Source organism: Crocodylus porosus, unplaced genomic scaffold, assembly GCF_001723895.1.
Source record: "Crocodylus porosus isolate Cpor-Errol unplaced genomic scaffold, CroPor_comp1, whole genome shotgun sequence".
NCBI classification, from domain to species: domain Eukaryota; kingdom Metazoa; phylum Chordata; order Crocodylia; family Crocodylidae; genus Crocodylus; species Crocodylus porosus.
This window is the reverse complement of record NW_017728950.1, coordinates 20,102,316-20,120,982: the sequence shown is the minus strand read 5'-3', so window position 1 is coordinate 20,120,982 and position 18,667 is coordinate 20,102,316. Positions and strand designations below refer to the sequence as shown.

Below are 18,667 nucleotides of genomic sequence, written 5' to 3'. Positions count from 1 at the left end.
TGCATCTGAAATTCTCCCATCTTTTTCTCTTTCACAGTACTCTCCCTTTATTATTTACTACAAGTGCAGGCTAGAGTTAGTTGGGCACTCTGGTGGTAATATGAATACCCTCCAGAAGTTGGCAGGTTCCTTTTCTTGTTAAACTTAAACTATTAAAAATACACAAGAGTTTCTGAATAAATAGCAGTGGTATAAGATAAAATAGAAATGTATATTCTGCACCACTGAACAGATGACACATGAATTGGTAGTGGAACGTTGTTATTAAAAGCCAATTATTTTAATATCTTCTGACTATTAATTTCTCTTGTACTTGGCACTAAAAATATTTTTAATCTCATCTTGACAGGTAAATTGTCATAGGTTATTATCAAAACATGTTCTTGAGTGCAATATGAGTGCTTGTTACAGAATATACAATAAACCACTGCTGACGTGAACAGAAATAGAAAAGCTAAACTTCCAGCTTCCACACCACTCCACTGATGGAAGTTCACCCTTGGTTTAACACTCAGGGGACATGGGTATCTCTCTAGTCCTGTATTCTAACTTCAACATGCCCAAAAGATGAAAGCTGGGTGTGGTGAAACTGGCTCCTCCTATGAAGTTCTCATGTCAAACTTTAGGAGTTTTATAGGTGGACTTAAAACACGATGCATGTTTCCTCTCTAACACCTTTTTTAAACTTTCACTCTTACAGCTGAACATTCATTTTATTTACATAGTTATCCAATCCTCCTTTGCTCAAGAACTGAATGAACATGATTTCAAAAGCATGAATACATTTTCTCCCACCCCCAGCTTTGTAAATTAGTCTAGTCTAGGTCTAGTTTAACTAGTTACGCACAATAGAGATTTATTTGAAGTGTTCTAGCCCATTTCTGCCAAAGTTAAGATCACTGTTCGTCTTATAGTTAAGACCTAACAATCCCAGTGTGCTAGCTGATCATCTGCAAAGAGCATGTCGGTGTATGATAAAGTCTAGATGTTCTAGACTTCAGGAGCTATGACTTCCTTATCTTCTATTTTGTTGACTGAGGAACCATTAAATGCTTCAGCATGCAGCCTTCTGTAGTCAGTGTGGAAAAAGATGACATAAAAGCAGGCAATAGCACTGAGTATTCCAGCCATCCCCAGTGTTGAGTCTATATAAGAAGAAACAAGTAACAGTTAATATCCAGCTCTATCTAGACAACTGGTTTAGAAGAGAGATGTAGAATCAAGTCCCCATCTTTTGTCTTTTCATTCAAGACCCTGAGACACAAAACTACCTGCTGTGTCCTGAAATTCTCACCTGGATAATATTGCCTCTCTAGCTCCGAGGGTGTCTTCACTTCCCTGTTTAACAAGGTGTTCAACAATACTGTTGAAACGTAAGATGCTGCCTTTTCTGTACCAGAGACAGCTGCATTTCAATAACGCACAAAGAATCCACGTACATACAATACCCAGATTTTGTGTTCTTCTGGATGCTGGTACATGATATAATATACTAAGATGCGAGTCCTCCTAATTCAGGGGTGGCCAAAATATGGCCTGCAGGCTGCATGTGGCCTGCCAACTGATTGGGCCTGGCCCACGAGTAGGTGCTCACCAATTGACTGTATCCAGCCCACAGCTCCCCCCGCAGTGCTCTATATGGGGCCGTGTTCTTGCATGCACCCAGCCCCGGCCAGTGTGGTCAGCTTCCTGGCAGGGTTATTGCTGCAGCCACCCAGGTACTGTTTGGCTCCCCCCTGCCTCCAGTGGCTCCTCCTCCTCCTGCTCCTGCTGTGCCTCTCCAAGTAGCAGGTAACGTGGAGAAGCCATGGGGATGTATGTTGAGCAGCAAATGTCAAGCTAGGTAGAGGGAAGCTGCAGCCAGGTGCCTCCTGCTCACAGGGGGCTCCGGCTCCAGCTCCAGCTCCACCTCCTGGCTGCCTTCCACCCATTTGGCCACCTGGCACAATGAACAACCCCTCCCCACACACACACACACACCCCCATACGCCTCCTGCACATACCTCCTCCCCACCCCCCATATAATATACAAGGCTGTATTTTGAGCTATTATGCAATTGCCTCTGTATACACTACTCAAAAAACCCATAAAGCAGGACAATTTAAAAAAAATGAAATGAGGTTATAGTAGATATTTGATTTTTAGTATATGATTTGGTGTTTTTACTTATAATTTGTCAAAATTATGTCTTCTGAAAGACTTTGTGTGTAAGGCCCTCAACAGCTCACCAAAACTCATTAAGTGGCCCTTCAGCCAAAATAATTGCCCAACTCTATTCTACATGGCATCATCTCAATTATGAATCTTATTTATAAGGTCTGTAAGGCTCTGTTTTTTGGTTTTTAATTTGCTAATTTATCCAATGCCTGCTTGTCTCAAGTTCTGAGATCCACAGCTCTTATAATGTGTTAAAGTGTAGACACAGCACATGGTTCTAGCAGCCTGGGTACAGCACTGGGTGTACAGCACACTGCTCTGGGTACAGCACACACAGAAAGGCACTATCATGTCTCGTAAGAAGGGGAGACATCTGCCTTTATCTCCTCTAAGGATAACAGCTTTCTTTTAGCACCACTTAATTAGCAAATGCTGTAGCTCTAGTGAAAGTACTCTGTCCTGCAATGCTGAAGACTCAGGATGCAAGTCTACTTACAGTGCAGGTGGGGCTGTGACAAATGTGCAAAAATGAATGTTTGTTTGTTTGAAGAAATCTAGGAAATTGCATTAAAAACTTATGAAAGCATTTTAAAAATGAAATGTTTAAAGAAAATGTTTCAAGAAAAAATACTCAGTGTAGGAAATGTCATATTTAAGATTGTTCATACAATCTTGCATGGATACATTATGATAGTCTTTAACAACTTAATCACGTGGTTCCACAGGAACCTACCCCTTTTAGTGTTGAAGATGAATGTACACATGACAGGAATAAGGTTTGCATAGACAATTATAATAATGGTACTTTCTACTTGTCAACTATGTAACTTGACAATCAAAGCAATGTTCTTTTAATGTTCTTTATTCTAAAACAGCACCAGTGAAAGTTTGCTTATGTATAGAGGTCAGCTATGCTTGCTTGCAATTAAATTTGTTTTCTATCTAATAATATTATTGCTAAACTGTAATTAAAGAAGAAGATGCTGCTGGTTGAAGATGAGTGCCTATTAATTATTCACATAGTCACAATGGGCTAGATGTTTTCAAAAAGGTAGTCTTTTAGGGTGCATCTACACACTGCCTTATGGCAATGTTGTTACTTCACCATGCTTTAGTACTTCCTTTTGGAAGTACTTCCATGTGTAGATGCACATATTTGTTATGTCGCCATAGCACATTGCTACGACAATGTTGCATGATATGTAGCCATGCCCGTAGGGGTTCAGATTTTGCACCATCCCATTGGTGAGGAAACTAGAATAATTCCAACGTTCATTTGTTTTTCCAACACCGTGAGGAAAGAATGCCACAATGCACTGCACCCCAAACATACCATGTGTGAGGTCTGCAAATGCAAACTTATTTTCTTTTAACAGTAATGGTCTATTATCATAAGCATAATATGAAGTTGTGTGCATATATCTAATATTGCATGATAAATGCAAAGCGGATGCACTTGTTTTTAAATGACACTACCAAAATAGGCAAAGGTGCAATGGTACAGATGCATCTATCTTTTGGGGTTTCCTGACAATGTTTCACCTTAATTTTTTTTTAAAGATTTTGGCTTTGATTGTGAATAAGTGTTTAGATTGATCCTTGAAACTGTAATCTCACCTTTATGCTACTTCAAGAAAATGCTTTCCTTCTCTATATGCATAGATGCTACCAACGGCCAGTCTAATCTGCCTATAAAGTGCATAACTACTTTTTACAGGGGTGTAGGTTGTAGCCATGTTGGTCTAAGGACATAGGCAGGCAAGGTTCTTTGGGTGAATCTGATATCTTTTATTAGACCAACTTAAATAGTTGGGGAAAAAATAGTTGAAAAAAAAATCTTGCTTAAAATTTTTTTCCAACTATTTAAGTTGGTCTAATAGAAGATATCAGATTCATCCAAAGAACCCTGTCTGCCTAACTACTTTTTAGATGTCTTAGTATGATCCTACTTCATCCTTTTCCATTCCCCCCCCACAAAAAAGCAGTCAACATGACTATTAAGACTGTGTGTTATGACTGTTACAAAAATCAGCAAAGAGGAGTTTTGTATTAACAGTTTTCAGTGTCTCAGGCAGAGTAGAATAGGATTATGTTAAAGTGCCTTAGTTCACTTAGGTGCCTAATAAGTGGAACAGATCTGGCACTAAGTGTCTCCGTGCCATGGTGTAAGTAATTGTGCAGAGACATTTACCGGAACAGACTTGAACACATGTGGAATGATACAATGCATTGTAGACAGAAAGCAGATGAATTTTTTAAGAGGGCTGGGAAGAAAAGGGGAAACATTACGTTGTGTTAGTCCTTGTTCCTCACCAACCAGCTGTGTGTCAGCCTGGAGCTCCCCAGTTCACAGTCTGTGTGTTTCTAGGTCCATGTGTGCTGAGAGCAGGCAGTTGGGAACCAGGTGGATCCAGGAGGAGGTGCAGTGGTGCACTTGCACCTTCTCCCATTGATTGCTGGTCTGCCCAAGGTTTAAAACAAACTGCCTGTCAGTGGCAGCAGCATTTCTGTGCTGAGGGAGGCTGTGGCAGTTAGGCAGTGCTGAGGGAGTCAGTTAACTATATGGCTGATTATAATCTACCTGATCCTTTCTAAACACTTCATTCCACAGGTGTTAATGACCCTCTCTTCTTTTAATGGTCTTGATATTCCATCAGTCAAGCTTCATTCTGCAATTCTGCTCGATGTCAGCTACTCCTGGTAATGAAGCTCCTATTTCACAGCCTTGCAGGTTGTTTTTAACTCATTCCAATGAAGTTATATTTGTTTTTACCTTGATCTTAAACTGACTAGTACAACCCTGGGCTCCTAGTATACTGGTAAAGCTTCTAGTGCATTTTTAAATGGAAAAAATATGCATTGTTTTTATATGTGATGATGAACCTCAGTATCTGCAACCCCCTTTTCAAAATTCTAGATCTGCCCATGGTTGGGGATGGGGAAGCTCCCTCATCCCCATCTACCTGCACCATTGCGAATTGGGGGGGTCCTCCATTCCCAGCCCAGATGTCCACATTGCAGACTTGTCTGTGGTGCACATGCACCCAGGTTCACACTGACTATGGTTCAGGGACATATGCATCAGAGAATTCTCCAGTCCCAGCCACATGCTCCAGAATGGAAGTGGTGGGTGTGCAGCCAGGGACCAGGGAGCATCCAATGACACATTTCATAAATGTGAAATATGCCAGGGACCTTAATTTGTCCAATATTCATATTTTTTTTGGTGGGACAAATCTCTCGCATGTTAACAACTTCAGTTTCTATTACAGGGGCAGGCAAAGTCCGGCTTCCAGGCTGGATCCCGCTGGCAGTGGACTCCATTTCCCAGCAGTCCCTGCTGCATGGCTGGGGCTAGTCTTCATGGTGATCCCAGCTGCTCTGTGATAGCACAAGGCTGGGGCTGCCATGGAGACTGGCCCCTGCTGCACTGGCAGGGCATGTGGCAGCCAGGACAGGGGCTGCTTCAAAGCCCTGGGACCCTGCAACGGGGCAGCTTGGTCTGGGGCCAGGGCAAAGTCATGATCCGCTGCCTGCATGGCCCTGCCCAGGGCACGCAGGTTGCAGATCACAGCTCTGCCCTGGCTCCTTGCAATGGTGACAGTGTGGTCTTGACTGGGGGCAGAGCCACAATCCACTGCTTGAGTGTCCCTGCCCCAAGCATGCAGGCTGCAGATCGCAGCTCTGCCCTGGCCCCGGACCAAGCTGCCCCTGCCACAAGAACCCAGGACTCCTGAGCAGCCCCCTGCTGTGCCCTGCCCTGCGATGCTGGGGCTGGTCTCCATGGCAACCCCAGCTCTGCTCTATATGGTGCAGCTGCAGCTGGGGTCCCCCCTGGAGACTGGCCCCAGCTCTCTGGGCAGGGGCTGCTGGGAAATGGAGTCTGGCTGCTGTCTGGATCTGCCATTTTGCCCATCCCTGTTCTATTACCTTTGCCAAATTAATCACTTTTAGCCATTTCCAAAGGAAATAACAAGATCTTGAGCCCACCTAACTGAATGGCAGGTAGTTTCATTGCAGAAATATTGGGCCTTTCCTACTGGTGATTATCAATATTCTTTGTGAATCTTGGGGAGAATGGCTAGAAATTCTGATTTCCCAAAACAACTGTCTACCCTTGACAGTCTGGCAGTCTATGGATAGCCATTTGTGTCCTGTCCCTTGGGACAATTTACAAATAGCACCAGCTGGAGCAATGTAACTAGTCTTAGGGAATTCAACAAGACCTGTGGTTCTTCAGCCATCAGTTTGCTCAGAACTCCAGGCATGCATTACAGAGAACTCTTTCCTTGCTCCTGACACCTGAGTGCTGCCCTCTCCTGTTGAGTAGTGAAGAAAGAAGGATTATTATGAAAGTCAGTACAAACTGGGCAACTGTGACTAGAGAGAGCAAAGGAGACATTTCTCAGTAAGCATATTCTTTTTCATCAGTCAGGTCATATTTATCCTCATCAAGTCTGGCTTATTTGGATAGTACATCTTGCTTGCTAGTCAGAACTGGTGCTCCCTTGGTTGGTAAAGTTTTCCCAGAGTGGGTGGAAAAGTCATTGTGATGATTATGTGGTTGTATTGTTTGTTTCATGTTATATATTGAAAGTGTTTTCCTGGATGGGTTTTGTTCTGGCAGGTTAATGGCTAGATTGAAGAAGGAATGGGTGTGCCTGCAGCCTGCTGGACTCCATGGAAGCCTGCTTGTATGAAGCCCAAGAGAGTGAAGACAGGAAGTCTGCCACATGGGGACAGCAACTGAAAAGGCTTGAGTAGTGGGCCAGAGGCAACTTGCTGAGAGCCAGCAGAGAAGCTGAGACCTTTGGGGACTAGGAGGAGTTTGCTGCAAAGATGGCGACGTTTCCTGCCTACCACTAGAATCAGCTGGGAACTAAGAAGTAAGCGCTGGCCAGGTATGAGAGTGAAAAGTATGTTTTAAACATTTATTTTGTGTTCTGTCTTCCCCAGTTATTTTGCACTGTTTTCCCTAATTAAGTGGGGTTTTTCTTTATCCCTAAATTTAGCTGTCCTGTACTTGAGTATCTTACTTTGTGGAGAGTTTGTACCCTCATGGCTCTGGCTGACAGGGGGCAGGGGGAGGAGAGGGGTCCTGTCACATCATTAAAACTGAAATTGTGAGTAACATGAGGGGCATTCTGTTTCACCATTCCAAAAGGAAGTGGGGTAATGGTGACATATGCTGGGAGAGTGCCAGCAGGTACATGTGAGGGACATAGGCCAGTAATCATCTTTTGGTCCAAAAACAAAGCTGGGAATGAACTGGTAAAAAAGGAAGGCCCTAAACAGCATGGTGATCAGAAAGGACACCCCTCCGCTAAGCACAGCAATGAATTCTAAGAGAAATGGATAGATACTGACTTATCCAATCTACTGTCCCGCCTTCATCTCCAGCACAAGTAGAAAATGGATCCTTAGGAATCTGCACTGTGAGGGCTTGCATCAACTTCATCATGATCACTCCTTGGATCTGACTGTGGAAGAAAGAATCATCAGTTATTAATCAAAGTTTAACCAAGGCCTGGCCCTCAGACAGGAGGAGAATTGTCCTCTGAGAAAGCTAAGTTTTCCTTTCTAGCTGTAAGTTACCTACATGCCATACTGGCAGAATTTGTTTGGAAAAGCACCCATTCATGTTCTCTCTGTATGACTACCCAGGTCCACCCTGCCAAACAGGTTATGATAAATACATCCTTTGCCAGATCCCTTCTGACTCCCCAGCACAGCTCATTAGCAACAATGAGATCATCCTTGTAGCAATAAGTATGCAGTTATAACCATCATTTGGGACCCAACTTTGATCTGTAGGCATCCACATCCAACACACAAGTGGTACAAATATCATGAGCTGTGCAACAGAGAAATCATCATCCATAAACCCAGTCCAATCTTCGGTCTACGCTGCACAAAAGGGCTTGGTAAACTATGCAAGCTTTACAGCTTATAAGCACTCCTGCATTATCTCACAGAAATAATGGATTGGAATAAATGAGTGGTCATTTGTTTCCACAAGGACATTTTATGCTCCAGTCTTGGAAACAGCATTTCCATATGTAGTAACTGGAATACTCCATATGCAGTTACTGCAAGTCATGCCTTTGTTTTGTGAAGACAAGCATATGAATAAACTTCCATACATTAAATGTACTAATTCTGAGACTTTGTACACAGATCTATATGCAGACAGACATCAGTAGCACTCACTCTCACACATGAGCCTGCTGAAGTATTAGGGCTTGTGGAGTAGTGGGCCAGAGATGTACAGATGAATCTTTTTGCCTATATGTGAATCAGTGCTTCCCAGAGATGTACAGATGAATCTTTTTGCCTATATGTGAATAACTGGATTATAGACCTACCACTGCCACTTGTCAAACACATATCCTTGGGCTGTTAGTGAATTACAGATTGGAGAAGAATACTTTTTAAATCTATCTTTCAGCCTGTTCCACAAAGAGGAGTGGTAGCAGTTGGGTTTTCTCCTGCTGGAAACTGAGTGGAGTCATAACAAACCACACAATCAGTTAAATGGGACAGTCTCTCGCTGTTTTGACTCTTCATGTTCCCTTATGTTTTACTAGCTTTACATTTTCCCAGCATGGGGCAAATGTTCCACTTCAGCAAGTCTCGTGTATCAGCATCCCCATGCTTCAAATTTTGATGAGCTTTAGTTCAAGTGCCCCCACCACCGTTTTGAAGTGTGGAGATGCTGATACGTGAGATTTGGGAGGCTGCTGGAGCACAGCAACTACCACACTCCAGCAGACTCAGTTAATCAAGTCTGCTCTGACATGCTGTAATCGCAACACATTGGAGCAGCCTCCACACTCATGTGCAGGCACCCTTATTACTGAATCAGCACAACTGCTACCCATGATAGGACAACTTGCTTCAGGCAGGGCCATAAAAGGAAATGTTCCAATCTGCTTCATTAAAAGAACAGGTGTCCAAACCTGTGACAAATCAAGGAAGCCCTTGGTTCTTGAAGGGGTGTAGGCTGTCATAGATCAGCATACTGTCATGTACTGGGATCTGCAACAAATCATTATGCAGACTTCTTCGCATTTATCCTTGACATACCCTCCACTGCCCGGGGAACTTACATTTCTTCTCCTCCTGGGGGAATGCATAGCTTCAGTTCCATTTTAAAGCCAGATGTTCAAAAGAATTATCACCCACTAGCATACTGAGCAGGATGCATTTTGAGCTCCCTTCATGCTCTCCTTCCATATACCAAGCCTACAACTCTCTTTATACTGTTTTCCTGGGAAGGACTGGGCTCTGAACAGCACCTCTCTGGCAACATGAAATTATTGCTGCCAGTGGAAGCAAATCAGTCTATACATCACTTATTAGCTGAGTGGCTTGTATCTATTTTCCCTCTATTTATGAAAATGCCCTGACAGTTGGCTGCTATCAGCACCAACCTGCACTAATAACTGTGGATAACAGGTGGAAGAAACTGTCAGTGACTAGAACTCAGGACAGGTAAAGGAGAAATTAATTCTGTTGCCTGCTGTCAATGGCTGAATTATGTTCTAAATGAGTATAAATCGGCTACTTACCCCGATACAAAAATCAGGCCTGAGGATGTACCCTCTCCCACCGGAAAGGAGCATTCAACAGCCAGTTCCATAGCAACCGGATAGACAGAAAATCCAAAGAACCCAAACAGCGAGCAGCTCAAAGCCAAAAGAATAGTCTGATTTCTGAAATTTGTCATCTGCAGTCAGAGATACAATACCAAAGCCTTAGTGTTAAGCCAATCTACATGGTCAGTTTCCACAGTAATTCAACGTGACACCCAGTACACACCATTACTGGTATATACTTCCTCTTTCTTCCACTAAAAAATCATTCCTCTTTCTTTTCATGCTTTCAAACAGCTATTCACGCCCCACTATAGTGGAGCTGAGTGAATAATTAGGTTAGGGAATTAATAGTTTTGTTTTTCTAATGTTTGAATCCCTCCTGGCTGAGCAAGCACCATGGAAAGGCAGGCTACTGTTTTACATAGGGGCAACCTCAGCCATAATTTGGTTCAGCCTCCAGAGATTTCTGAAAACTCCTAAGTTTGGTTCCAAAACAGGAAGTTGGGCACGTAAGTGTCCACTAAAATAAAACTTAATTTCTTAAATATTTACAGGCCTGTGGCCTTGAGGCTATTACAGAAAGTTGTAAAAATGGTCCCATAAATTGTACTGGTCAATTCACTTCATGAAACCCTGACCTCAGCAGAGTTAGTGGTACAGAGAAAAGCACTGTCCAGCCAATAAAATAAAATCTAAATTGATAAGTCTGACGGCTCTGTGTGCTACCACCACCTTTCTCATCTCATGTTCAGTGCTAACAAACCTCATTCCATTTTCCAAAGTAGTGGCATTACTGCTGAATACAAGATTCTGCCAATTGGCGTGCTAGGAGGAAACTTGTGGCCTGTCAACAGCCAGAATGCTCCCATTTCCCTAGTTATACTGGTTTATGGGATCTAGGAAGGTACTGAGGTGTCAAGCACATGAATAGACTGCGCATCCACAATCCATGTTCATAACTGTTCAATCATCAAATTGATTTGTCCAGCATTTTTTTTCAGATGGATTAGTTTTGTCTTCAATGTGAGTTTAGCAAAACATTGGAAGGAGTTTGCCTGTTTCTTCCAAATCAGCATCATTTACATTCTGTCACTCCGTAAATACAGATTTGGGCTGAAGTGAATGCACACATTAATTAACATTAATGCTGAAATATAGTGACCTGGGAGATCTTGGTTTTAATTTATAGCTCTAACTCAGACTATTTATATCACCTTGGAGATGTACTTAAATCTTTATGCTTCTATTTTTTATTCTTTTAAAAGTAGGGTTAAAGATATACCTTTTAAGAGACTATTGTGAGGTGTAATTCGTTCATATTTGTAAGGTGAGCTACATTTCATGAGACAGAAGTGTGAACTACTAGTTTATCCAGGAGCAAAAGCTTGGCAGCTCTGGTAACCAGTAAACATGGCCATTCTGTGGGCCTGATCCCAGCTAGTTTCACTTGACAGTGCTGTGTTCTATTTCCCACTGGGTATTCTCACTTTCATAAAGCTCTGTAATCAAGTTTCAGCAGCTTTCCTGTGCGGGGTCTAGTGAACTACCAGGAAACCCTCACTAATGTAGTTCAGGGTACAAACTGATTACTGAATAGGCTCAGCAAAAGATTACCCCCAGCACTGGCCTCTTCATCAAGTTTAGACTTTTGTTTGTTTGTTTTTTACAGGGTATGTCCTATCTTCCTGCATCATCTGGTATTAGCCACCATCACAGTCAGGGAAAAGGAATGGGTATGTTTAGGATGTTCCATTACAGAATTTTTTAAATTAATATTATGTAGTAATCTAATGCTGTATACTCTCAAAGAGCTACCACAGCATTAGCTAAGGCTCATAATCTACCTCATCCAGTGGAATATTAGTATGAGTTATTCCCAGATGGAGGGAAATAAAGCAGATTGTACAATGCTGTAGGTTGTAAAATGAATGTAAGGGTAGAAACAATGTTCATGAAAATGCTTCTGTCAGTAAGGAACCATCTCCACCTGTGGTAACAAGGAATATAAAGCTACTACAAATACCATGTTACATAAAGAAACTAAATAGCTGAATAAGTCATTTGGAGTTTGTGTAATTTATCAGGTAATGATAAAAAACAGGCTTTAATGATATCTCTTTGAAAATATGATAAAGTGTGAAAATGAACTTACCACTGCAAATACGATGCTGGCTAATGCAGCCAGACCGAAACAGATTTTGGTAGTTTCTATAAATCTTCTTGATCTGTCAACATATAGTCCCAGGAGAAAAGCACCAAGTAAACCAAACACAATGAACAATGCACCATTCAGGCCTGCAAAGAACTATAGCACAGAAGAAATTAATGACTGGCCAATTAGATTTGGAAGCTGAGATTTTTTTCAATATTACTGACATAAGCAACATAAGTATCTGTTATAAACACAAGGCATTTGTTTGTTTGATAAGTTTTTTGCACTGTACTTATCACAATTCCTGAACACTTCACTGGATGCACACCTAGAATAGTAAGAAATATCAAAAGGAAGAGTTCAGATTCCACTGTGAGGGTGACTGAGTAAGACAGCAGCCTGGATAAATGGATCTGTGCTACAGTCTGATCAATTTTACCTTGACATACTTGAGATAACAGAACCCCTGGAGAATAAAGCAGTCACCACAAAATAAATGTGCCTAATTTGACTGGCAGTGGCATGCAAAGATATCTAAGCTAGCTCTGAATCCGGGCTATCCTACTTCCAACTGGCCAGAGTCTGCAAACCCCATGGAGATCCCTCCACCACTGCATGCCCATGGTCTCCCTACTAATACATTGTGTGCCCATGTGAGCAACACATCCCATACTGCATTGCATGCCTCCTCCACTGCACCATAACCCTGTGATCACCCCCTGACTTCTCCATTATCCCCATGGCACTGTTTGCCTGCAACCCCTTGCCCCCACTGTGTCCAAGGAGGCTTTGCACTATGTGCCTACGATCATCCCCGGACCAACAGCCCCACCTCTACTGCACCGTATGCCCACAGGTCTGGAGAACAAGACCAGAGGAAAGATTGAAAAACTAGAATGATTTAATCTGGAATTGAATCTGTATTTGATTACAGTCTTCAAATAAAAAAAAAAAGAGGAAGGTGATAATTTACTTTTCTGTGTCCACAGGGGTTGCAACAGGAAGTAATAAGATTAAACTGCAACTTCTCTTTAGCAGGGTATTTTCACATCTCTACTGTTACATCTGGCACTCCAGGGTGTCGAACCCCACAGTTTGCTGCAAGCTGTGAAAGAGCCCTACATGCACCTTGATACCAGACTGCTGCCAGTTATATATTCATGGTGCAGGATATTATAATATAGCCTTCTTGGAGGAGGTGACTGATATTCTGGATCTTGTTGAGAAAGATGGAAAACAGTAGATAAAAACACAGATGATGGCTTTGACTCATTACAATCTACCTTCTATCTTTTCTAAACTCTCTGCATTCCACAGGTAATAACAATCCTTTTCCCTTTTGAATGGTCTTTTTCTTCTGTTAGGTTATCCATTCAACTGTTTCTTTTGTTTCTTAAGTTAGTTCTGATCATTTTTCTTTGCCCCTTCTTCACAACCATCCTCCATTTTTAAGCAAATGTTTTCATTTACCTGGAGTTAAAGCACAAACCATTTTTCCCTCTGCTATTTAACTTAATCTGTGTCAACACCATGATGAGTGCCACCTGGAGTTACTATCTGAAGGTTAAGAACACCTGATCTGGGAACACTTTTTAAAGCTTAAAGACCATCCTGAGAGTAGTCAGATGCTTGAAAGAAATGCAACAAATAATATCTGTACATGTTTCCTGGGCACAGCAAAAAGGGCAGGGAATGAGGTGGAGGAAACATCCAGGAGCCCATGTCTGCTGTGGATGTAGGCTAAGGTTTTCCAGTGTGCACAGCCTTGAAGGAAAGAATTGTACTTATGACCTTCATGTGCAGCTTAATGGAAAGCCCAAGCATGATTCAGAAGGGCTGACATAATGCGGCTAATGGATGAGAGTTTGCTGTGGCAGCAGCTTTTTGTACAGGCTCAAGCACAAAGTTACTGCCCATGCAACATAAGAAAGCAGTCTGAGGTCATTTAGGTGAGACAGGACCAGGGTAAGGGCAAGCCATCGTGATAACATGACGGTGAGTTGGGCACTTCAGTTATGTAGGAAGAAAAATGTAACAGGGTTTGAGTAAGCTCTGGGCATGAAAGAAGAAATCTTAGAGAACTCCCTCCTTGAGTTGCTCTGGAGATCATATCCTGGGCAAAGGGAAGAGCAAGAACTTTGTAGTAATGCTGTGTTAGGCTAGAAATAGATATCACCAAATGAGGAGGATCAGCTGGGCCACAATTTGTTGCAACATAGCTGATCTGCTTCATTTGGTGAAACACATGTTGCCCCCTGTTCCATCCCCTGATGGCTTTCCCCACTCACCCAGATCTGCTCGTGGGATCTCCAGGGAAGGTCTGGGTAAGCAGAGAAAGCCCAACCTTCCCCACTCACTGAGTAAGTGGGTCCTCAGTAGATGCAGATCACCAGGGATGCCCCAGGTACCATGCCTGCACACCAGGACCCATGCAGGCTTTCCCCACTTATGAAGACTGCTTATGGAGATCAGGGGCAGGTCTCTGTCAGTGGTGAACCTCCACTGTCTACTTTCAGAAAGGTGTCAGAATATTCCTCAGAGTGCCTCCCTATAAGCAAGGTAATCCCAGGAAGGTGCTCCAAGAGCTTGAGGGGCCCTCAAACCATCAGAACAAGTACCCAGGGTGACTGGAGAATGCAGGTAGTTCAGGTTGCTTGCACTCTTCTGCCACAAAGCTAATGGATATCTGCTGCAATAAGTGGCAGAATCTATTACTAATTTTTGTTATCCCATTGATTTTCCTCTGATGTAGCATGACAAAGGTAGCAATGTCAATTTGCTCACCATTTGTGCCACCATAAAAAGTTTTATGGTGGCACAAATGAGATGTCAGACATGGTCTGTTTGTACCCTCTGTGACTGATGACCTTCCAGACTGGTTAGGACCCCTCTTGTGGCTTGTTCTCTGGTGGAATATATATTGTGGTGTCATAAAGTATAAGCTACATGTGAATTTATCTGTGCACATGAGTTTAGCCAGGAATACTTATGAAAACAAAGGGATCAGTTTGTTTTGTTTTCAGCTTCTTGTTCCATCCAGTCTCTCAGCTTGAGCATTTGAGACTAGCTTACAGATGCATGTAGTTATGACACCCCATGGGAAGGAACCCAAAGTCTTTATTAAGTAAAATCCAGTGAAAGAAGTATTTAATTTACAAGCACTAATGTAGCTGAGGACACTAATTAAACTGCAGATAATCTAGAATATTGATAGAATATAAAGATCCATAAAAAATAAGGGATCTCAAAATGTCCTTAGTCCAAACCCCTGCTCAGGGCTGGATTACTTCTGTATAAGCCATCTCAGACAAATGTTTGTCTAGACAAACATCTCCATTTAAAAACTTTCAGTGATGGAGCTATCAGAGCCTCTTATAGGCAATCTGTTCCAGTAGTTAAGCAATGTAACAAAGTTTTAATACTCAGTCTAATTTTCCCTTGTTGAAATTTAAGAATATTGCTATCCTGTTCCCTGCAGCCACAATTTATCACCATACAGTGCTTTAAAATCTTGCAGTCCTGCCCTATATGTCCTATCCAGATATTAAACAGATTTGGTGTTTGTCATTTATTAAATATTAAGAAAAACAATAAAATAATATTCATCTCACTTTGTGTAGTCAGTAACAGATCATTTTAACTGTATAACAAGTAATGTTCAGCAACTAGAAAGGACTTACATTTGAATACCCCTTTACACAGAGGATCTGTTCCAAAAGAGCTGAAAAGCAGGTGAAAATCCCAATCCCAGCTCCAAAACAGATTGCCAGGATGATGTATGGTTTATTTTTCATAAGCTGCAAATGTAAAAGTATTGGTTAAAACAAATGGAAAGGAAACTAGCAAAAGAACCTGTACCAGGTTCCTGGCCCTACTCTAGTTCAGGAAACAGTGGGTGTGTCTATCTGAGATGCTTTACTATGCATTAGACTAATCTAATGCGCAGTACAGCATCATTATCTACATGTGCGCAGCAATTACTGCACAGTATATTTATCTAATGAGCCATTTCCGAGTACCTGTAGATACAGGTACTAGAAAAACAGTGCACTAACTAATGTGCCATACCATTCGTGTAGATGCTGCCCCAGAGCAAACTGCTCCCCATCAGCCTAGGCAGCAAGAGGCCACAGGGGGCAGGGAGAGCTGTCTCAGTTCGGTGAGACACTTTCTTCCAGCCACATGGAGATTGGGATGGGTGCTGATCTCCAAGTGGCTGGGAGCCAGCTGCCTGGCAGCCAGGACAGCTCTCCCTGCCCTGTGGAGATCGGGACGCATCCCAGTCTCCATGTGGCTAGGAAGCAGTTGCCAACCCAGGCAGAACACCCCTCCCCCCAAAAAGCTTGGGGCCAACCCAATCTCCCCCCTGACTGGGACAGAGCTGCTTGCCAAGCTGAGATAGTTCCCCACTGCCCTCTGGAGCGTGGGGCTAAGCCCCTGTGCCCTCTGCCAGCCAGGGGTATGGAGCACCAGCAAGGAACCTGGAGCTCCCCCTGGCTACTGCAGGGGGGTAGAACAGGACAGGAGCAGCCCTGGATTGGGCTCTTCCTATTGGGCTCAATTTGCTCCTGACAGGGGCACACACAGATGTGCAGCAGGGAATGCTTTTAATAAGCCTGAATTTTTTTGCACAGAAAATTCAGGTGCATTAATTGCACATGTAGATGCACCAAGTATTATTGTGAGAGTTAACCCATTAAAGATAGATGCAGTTATACATTTTAGAAACAGCTTGCTAAGGCATCAAAGTTTGCTCTTTTTAAGGTAGTTTAGTGGGTCCCTTAAATCCTAAGCAAAGCCAGTCAGAGAATGAATGAAATATGGACTGCATTGAACAAAAGGGCTAGTGAACAGGGCTCTTCAGTGCCACTGTGTTTCTTGGGTCCCTGGCAGCCATTCACGTAATCATGTGACTTGATCTGAAGAATTTTATTCCAGATTCCAACAATCATGTATCTTTCCAGGCCAGTTCTAAACATCTCCTTTTATACCAGTGAGTAAATCCAGTTTATCTGTAAGGTTTTTCCAAGAAGGGGTCAGCTCTCATTCAGAGACTGTAGTCCCAGTAATGGGGACCCCTCCAGGGAGTAATATCCATATTCTGAGGAGTGTACAGAAATAATAGCTGTTGTGATCATGCTTTATACAACAAGTTCTGGAGGGGAAAAAATGACTGAGCTGGTGGGTAGGGATATTTTGCTTTGTGCGGAAGTACTTGATGACCACCTGCCTGAGATTGTTAGCATGGATCCCAGTCCAAGCAGTGATGTGCTAGACTGTGTGCTCCCATATCCACATACTTAGTCTGCTCCCAGTTAGCTCCAGCCTTTGGTGAGAAAGAGATTCTGAAGTAATTTTGATAGCAAACATCAGCACAGCCCTTTTCCTGCTGACCAGTAACCACAGCAGCTGTATTCCTTAAGGTGACATTATGGAAGCCAGATGGCACATTTGACCATGGAGTAAAATTTACTGTGCTTTACTATACACTTACCATTTTCAAGCCTGTGAAAAATGGCTGGGAGGTAGAATTTGTAGCACTTGCTGATGGTGGAGTTGGAGGGACCTTGTCATGTATACCAACTACTGCTAGTATGCAGGCTACTACTGCAGGAATGGCATAAATTCCAAGCTAAAAGCCCAAAGTAGAGTTATATAAATAGTTCATCCAACATCAATGTTATTGAGTATACTACATTGTAATGAATCCAAAAGACACTTAATACTAATTAATCAGCTTTCATTACCATTATTGGGATATCCTTTCCTTCAGACACAAGTGCAGGTGACACCAAGTTAGCTATAAGCATGCCCAAGGGATTGGCTAGATTGAAATAAAAAGAGACAGTTCTATTTTTGTATATAATAGAAAAATGCACATTTATAAAAGTGTAATAAGCCATCCAATTCAGTAGCAAGTACACAATATCCTCAGTTTAAGTATACCCATGGCTGGGCAAGGTCAGAAAAAAGACATCAATAAAGTTACAGCTGGAGGGCAAAGTTCCAAAAAACGTTTTATCACCTCAAAATTTTCTCAAGTCCATCTTTCTTAGCTGGTTTAAAATGTGTGATACCAAGCCTTTTTCCCCCCCCATTCTCTTTCAATGCTGCCCCAGTAAGTGATTTACTGAAAAAAACAGAAATTAAAGAGGGATAATGCTAGTTGTCAGTTCAGTTGTTTTCCAGCAGCACAGTTAGCAATACAATTTCTCTGAAGAGATGTTCTTCGTCCAAGTGCAGGTGAAATATAGCATATTACAATACCAGCTGAAATACTCTTTCATATACTCTCATATTACAACATATTGTTTTTACAGCCATCAGCACTAACTGAATATCTTATTCTTGGAACTGTTTTGAATTCATCTCACAAGGCACATGCAGACAAGCCCACAGGTGCTTCTTGCAGCATCTCAAACCCCTTTGAGACACTGCAAGAGGCATGTGCAGGAACGAGAAAATGTTCCTTGCACTGCAAGTTTGCAGCATGGGTGCAAAATTAGACTCCTGGATATCTAGGGGTCAAAAAACCCCGCAGGAAAAAAAAAGCAGGGTGACTGTGCCCTGAGGCAACTGGAGGCTGAGTCCTCCATAGAGATGCTCTGGCTGCCAGAGCATCTCTGTGGTTAGCCCTTGCCCTGGTGCTGAAGCATGTTGCCTGCCCATGAGGCAGCAGCAGGGAGCTGGACCCAGGCTCCACTGCCAGTAAGTAAGGAGTCTTGGGGCTGGAGGAGGGGGGAGGGGACCATAGGGGGG

The 18,667-nt window shown here is 42.6% G+C and overlaps 1 protein-coding gene across 1 annotated transcript in view; it reads right to left on the bottom strand.

The window, feature by feature from the left end:
• Positions 1-958: 958 nt before the first annotated feature.
• Positions 959-18,667, bottom strand: part of MFSD7 (major facilitator superfamily domain containing 7) — a 53,509-nt gene continuing 35,800 nt past the window's right edge. The window contains exons 4-10 of the mRNA XM_019555215.1: positions 17,656-17,732; positions 17,403-17,540; positions 15,589-15,705; positions 11,909-12,061; positions 9,730-9,887; positions 7,526-7,638; positions 959-1,145 (exon numbers count right to left, since the gene is read on the bottom strand). Coding sequence (XP_019410760.1) covers positions 991-1,145; positions 7,526-7,638; positions 9,730-9,887; positions 11,909-12,061; positions 15,589-15,705; positions 17,403-17,540; positions 17,656-17,732 — 911 coding nt within the window. The 3' untranslated portion in view covers positions 959-990. The remainder of the gene's footprint in view (positions 1,146-7,525; positions 7,639-9,729; positions 9,888-11,908; positions 12,062-15,588; positions 15,706-17,402; positions 17,541-17,655; positions 17,733-18,667) is intronic.